Below are 6,000 nucleotides of genomic sequence, written 5' to 3' on the forward strand. Positions count from 1 at the left end.
CTGTTCCAAATTAGAGGGAAGGTAGAAACCAGGCAGCGGGCTAACAGAGGTTGCATGACTGGGTTTGCCATCCCACGCCCTTGCAGTCAGGTTGTTGGGCAGCAGAGGACGACATAGCGCGTGGCATATTTGCCGTGAGGGGACACCTGTTCCCCTGGCCTGGTAGGAAGTCAGGAGGAGAGACAGGGAAGAGACCTCACCACCCACTGCTCGCAGGCATGGCAGGGGCCTCCAGGGGCCAGCAGGCCTGCTCGGAACGAGCCGCCAAGAGGGTCCCACAAACCTCCAGAACCTTACAACTGAAGCAAGGGACTCACCTGTCCACTAGAGAACACGAACACCAGAGCCGCCCCAGCTGCCGTCATCCCCCAGGTGAAGAAGGTCCCCAGCAAGGCCTGGAACACGGGGTTGTGGCCCTGGAGCATGCTGGATTCGGCTGTGTGCAGAGGAGCGAGAGGGTCAGCCGCTGGTATCCCTTTCCGAGATACACGCGTTTTCTCAAGTGTCCTGGGCCCCCTGGCTGAGCTCGCCTCCATCTGGGTTGGTGGGATCCACCCTTCTGCTGTGCCAACCCAGCACATGGGTCAAACTTCTCCACCCTGGCCCCCCCAGGCGTTGAAAATCCACCAACTCCAAAAAGAGACATGGGGGCACCTAGAAAGAGACCAGGAGCCCCAGCCAGAGGTCACAACACTGAGCGGCCCCAAAAAGAAACACAAAGAACGTGGATCGTGCAGCCAGGAAGGGCCCCCGGACGGTCTGAGGCAGCTGTGACCACCTCAGATCCCCTTTTAAACTCTTCCATTTAACTCCCAATCACACCATTAATAGCTCCCAGCCGTAGCCCCAGGCCTGGCCCACGGGATTCCTGAGTCTCCACGCCCCCACGGGCTCCTCCAGCCCCGTGCCCACGACATCAGGTGTGGTGCGGGGCTCGTGCTCAGCTGGATTCTTTATGGCACCTCCATGAGTCCCAGGTGGTGCTGCCTGCGGGTCTCTGTTCATGCAGGGCCCTCCGGGAGTGCCTGCCCTCCGCCTCTCCAATCACGGAGCCCAGGGCCTCCTCCGTGGGCCACCTGAAGCCAAGCTCATGGAAGTCTCGCCCTGGCCCCCCACCGCCCTCCCACGCATCTTGGCTGCTCTATCTGTGCGGGCCGGCCCACCTCGTTTGTATCTTTCTCTGCTTGAAAAACAGGGGCGATGCTTTCCCACAGCTGGCACCCCTGTGAAACAGGACTTTGTGGCCCCTGAAAAATATTTGGAAAGGGCCCACTTACCTGGACGGTACAGTGGGCAAGGGCAAGGAAACAGACCCAGGAATGGCCTTTCCCTGGTCAGCTCAGCACACCACTGCCCACCAAGAAAAGAGAGGCAAGTGCCCTTCCCTCTTTGGGGGCCCAGAGCACCTCCTCCAGATTTAACACTCCTAGGACCCCCAGCTCTGGAAAGACCGTGAGGCTGACCTCTCCCATGGAAAGTTACAAGGCCCTTCTGGACAGGCCTGAGGCCTGGAACACAAACACGGGGCCGCAGCCTCGTCTCAAAGGCCTCATTCAGCTCCCCATTGGCCCACCAGCACCCACAGGCCTGGACAGGACCCTACTGGTCTGCCCTGCCAGGCCCTGGTGCTGAGGAGCCCGCTGGCCTGGGCTGCAGATCAAGAGTGAAGACACTGCCTCTCTTGACCCTGGGTAGAAACTGTGGCAGAGGGTGGACAGGGGCCCCCAGGCCAGGGGCTCAGCAGCACTGCCAGGCTCAAACCCAGGAAAGGCTCTGGGCCCAGGCAAGCCCCAGCTGGGCCTCATCCTAGGAGAGCTCTGCGATTACACAGGATCCTTGGATTCAGACTGAGGTCCCTAGGTGTAAACAGAACCCAGGGTGGTGATTATAGCAATTAATGGGAGGGAGTCATTTTTAAAAGAAGCCACCTCTTTACCTCCATCGTCTTACTGAGTCACCCTGAAAGAGTGACTGGATCACAAAGACATCTGGATCCTCACGCCAATCACCTACTTCTAGCTGCCAGAGGATAAAACTTCAAACACAAACACAGGCACAGAGCTATCACCCTCTCCGTACTTCGCATCCAAGATGGGTCGGAACAAAAACACCTCTTTATTTTTCCCAGTGGTTGAATGTGCCTTTTGACGGCTTTGGGACTGAGCAAACAATCCTCATTTGCCAAAAGGCCAAAGTCAAAGTGGGTTTTGTGGGCTGGTGAACAGACGGGAGTTCATGGGTGTCCTGGTGGTAGGTGGGATAGGAAAACCCTCTTCTAAACCTGTCCCCATTAATACCTGAGCACCCTGAGAAGTGAGAAGAAGGGACCCAGAGGGGACCAGAGCCACAAGCTTTCTAGCCCAACAGGAACAGTGAGTGTCAGGGGAACACTAGCCCAGCACCCCTGGGGGAGCTTCTTCCATTTGTTGTCTGAAAACCTCCGCCCCGGGCAGGGTGCAGTGGCACACACCTGTGATCCCAGTGACTTGGGAGGCTGAGGCAAGAGGATCAGGATCGCAGGTTCAAAGGCAGCTTCAGCCCTGTCTCAAAATAAAATATAAAAAAGGCTGGGGATGTGGCTCAGTGGTTCAAAGTCCCTGGGTTCAATCCCTGGTAAAGAAAAAAAAAAAGAAAACAGAAAACCTCACTTCTCAAAAGGGTGGCCCGAGGACCCGCAGCACTGGGCCCCTTGGGAGCTACTTAAGAATGCAGACTCTCAGGTCACCTCGGGCCTGCTGATCAGAATTGCCTCTGAACCAAGTCCACCACGAGGGATTCTGGTGCACACTGACATGTGTACAACCTCTCCAAGACCAGGAGCACAGACAGCAGGGGTGGCTCAGCTGGTACAGTCCCCAGAGAACAATGTTTCTCCAACAGCAGACCAGCAACCTTAGGAGCATGGCACACCAAGCCCCGTCACCTCCAAAGCAGCTCTTTCACTGGGGTTCAGTCTCCCTCAGAAGCTGGATATGAAGACCTTAAACTCCGAGGGGCTGGCAGGAGAGAGGCTCATTCTCTGCCCACTGCAGCTTCAGAGAAGCCCCCACGCTGGCCCCCCTGCACCCCTGTGCACAGTCTGCGCGGGCCACCGGAAGGCCCTCCAGGCTGGTGGAGCTCCCCTTATTATTTTATTTTGCTGCCCCTTGAAACCTGTTGCTCCCTTCTGAGAGTCAGCTTCAAGAGGCTGGTGAGGCTGCAGAAGTGGGCACAGCACCTGTGTGCCCAGGTCCTAGTGAGATGGCACACAGGGAAGCAAGAAGTCTCAGGTTGGGGCGAAAGTGGTTCTGGGAGAGTCGTCTGATGTCTGGCTGCTCAAAGTGTGGCCCGTGGACCAGCGAACCAGGGATGTGGTTAGAAATGCACAGTCTCAGGCCGCACTGCAACCTGCTGCAGGTTAACCAGATCCCAGTCAAGTTCAGAAGCCAGGGGGAGGGGCCTCTGCTCCCGGGGGATCCCGCGTCCCCCACCCACCCGCGGGCAGCCAGGACTGCAGAGACTGGAGGAGGTGCAGTCACTGCCCTCGAGGCTCACCCTGGAGGGGCAGAGCAGGGCCAGGCACTCCTCCCTGCCGGGCCACCTGCAAGCCTCCTGCTTCTCCTCGATCCCTCCTTTCCCCAGGGACACCCTCAAGTCTCACACTCTGGTCCTGGGGGCCCAGGCTCTGGCCCCACCAAAGGCGCTGAAGGAGAGAAAAGCCAACTCACTAGGGTGCCCTCTCCAGCCCCCACTCCACTTCCATCAGCCTGCTGCCGCTCACGGGGGCCAGCTCCACTCCCGAGTCACTTCCTGCCTTCCTCCCAGCACACGTGTCCCTCCAGCCACCAGGCCCCGCCCTGCCACCACTGGCAAATCCCGCCTGAAGAATAAATTCTCTGGTTCACAGCCTTCTGCAGGCTCGGGAACAGATCCGGGGCGGGCAGAACTGAGCTCCAAGGCCAAGTGCAGAGCAGTCTGTGTGCACAAGCCTTCGCCAGTCCTGGGGGAGGTCACAGACACCCAGGGAAAGAGTTGTGTGCCAGGTCCCTGATGCTGCTTGTGTGTCTCCATGAGCCAATGGGAAGTGAGCAGCAGCGCAGTTGTGCTGGGGCCCAAGGACGTCAGCACCAGCATAGCTCCCTGGGCCAATGGCCCTTAAATCTCAGCACATCTCACAAACACCCCCCACACACACACCCACACACACCTCCCAGAAACATGCATACTGCCTGTGACTTGCACACTTCCCTAAGTAAGATGTGCAGAGTTGGCCAGAAGGAAATGTTTCCTTAGAGCTCCAAACCCTGACGGTGACCTCCACTGCCACCTACCTGTGTCCTCTCCAGTAGGGGCCCTCAAGCCCCCATTAATTGGAGGAGGGAGGGAGTGCACCACAACAGCCCAGAGCAGTGGCTGAAGAAAGTGGCGGGTGTTTTGCAGACATCCAGGGCTGCTGCAAGTGTCAAAGGCCATAAGACAGGTCCTGGGGCGTCTGATCAGCAAGGGAACCACAGGAATCTAGGGCGGCAGAACAGAGGGTGGCCCTGGTCATGTGGTCTGGCTCATGGCCCTGCCAGCACCTCTCCTGGAAGACTGGGGCAGGGAGGAGTGGGATAAGGGATGGGGTGGCACAAAGTGGTCCAGCCCAGTGTGTCAGAGTGTCCTGGGTGGATCCCATCTTTTGTTCTCTCTCTCTCTCTCTCTCTCTCTCTCTCTCTCTCTCTCTCTCTCTCCTCTGAAGAGGTAGAACAGCCACTGAGAGCCAACTTTAGAATGACCATGGGGAAGAATTGGCACATGGGTCCCTTGGACAGGTTCCCCAGCCTTCTCAGCCTCAGTTTCCCCCACTGGGTCAGGAGATGACACTGTCTCCCTCTGGGTCACGCTGCCCCGGGGTGAGGCACTGCAGCCCTGGCCAGCAGTCCTCCCCCACTCCCTCGCTCAGGGCTCCACAGACATCCACTCGGCATCTGCTCTCGCCCAGGCCTCTGCTGGACCCTGGTGCACGGAGGTCAGCAAGGGAGATGTGGCTTCACCTCCCCGTCCTTCCTTCTCTGCCCTTTTGTACGTCTGGCCACTGACCCGACCTGAGGACTGAGTTGAACCTCTGGGCTGGGGTGGCCAGGGCCTTCCCTGCCTGATGCGGGCAATGAGCCCAGCTGGAGCCGGCTTTCAGATTTGCTGACAGGTCGGGAGGTGAACGTAACAGGCATCGTATAGACACGCTGTAGAGGGGTTAGGGAAGTGGCTGCTTGTTTAAGGAATTTGGAAAATTATTCCTCTCATGTGTCTAGATTATATCCACTTATCTCCATCTCAACTGGGGCCACCTTGTGAAATGACCCCACTTCTCCTTCCTGCCCTGACCACCTGTTGATCTTCCTGATTCGCTGTTGTGCCACCTCTGCACAGAGTTAGGACCCAAACCCTGCAGTGCCAGTCTCCTGTCGCAAACCCTCTGAGGGCTCCTCGCCGCTCCTGGGGGGAAACCCAAGCTCCCGCCCTCAGCCTCTGGACCACCTGAAACCCCTCCACCCCCACCCCAGCTCAGGGGTCCACCTCCTCCGGGACCACCAGGCACACTCCCAACTCAGGGTCTTTGCATTTGTCCTCCCTCTGCCTGGAGCAGATTTCTCCCAGATTCGCACCGGGCTGGGTCCCCAAATGCCAGCACCGCGAGCTCTGCGCCCACCTGCCTTGGCCCGCCGTGCCCCCGATGCCCGGTGCAGGGCAGATGTTGGATACTCATGGAAGGAAGGGGTCCATCAGATACAGAAGATACATCTGCTGGCTCCACTTTGTCTTGAGAGCCGCGAGAAGCCGTCATATTCGCAGACTGCATGGAGCGGCCCGGCCAGCCTACCGTGTTCCTATCAGGCTTTCCTGGTGGCACCCGGCGCTTCCCAGCCAAGGGCGATGCTGTCCCCACCCCCACCTGTGAGACATTGAGGGGGCGCCACCAGGTCGGTCGATACCCAGCCCCAGCAACAAAATGGCCCAAAAAAACATCAAGAGGATAAA

At 58.4% G+C, this 6,000-nt stretch overlaps 1 protein-coding gene across 2 annotated transcripts in view; it reads right to left on the reverse strand.

Annotated features, from left to right (window-relative positions):
* Positions 1–3,792, reverse strand: part of Slc39a11 (solute carrier family 39 member 11) — a 328,353-nt gene extending 324,561 nt beyond the window's left edge. For both annotated transcript variants that reach the window (XM_077800754.1, XM_077800753.1), the window contains exons 1-2: positions 3,708–3,792; positions 318–436 (exon numbers count right to left, since the gene is read on the reverse strand). In XM_077800754.1, coding sequence (XP_077656880.1) covers positions 318–425 — 108 coding nt within the window. In that variant the 5' untranslated portion in view covers positions 426–436; positions 3,708–3,792. The remainder of the gene's footprint in view (positions 1–317; positions 437–3,707) is intronic.
* Positions 3,793–6,000: the final 2,208 nt, after the last annotated feature.

The sequence above is a fragment of the Urocitellus parryii genome, chromosome 7 (genome assembly GCF_045843805.1).
Source record: "Urocitellus parryii isolate mUroPar1 chromosome 7, mUroPar1.hap1, whole genome shotgun sequence".
NCBI classification, from domain to species: Eukaryota; Metazoa; Chordata; class Mammalia; order Rodentia; family Sciuridae; genus Urocitellus; species Urocitellus parryii.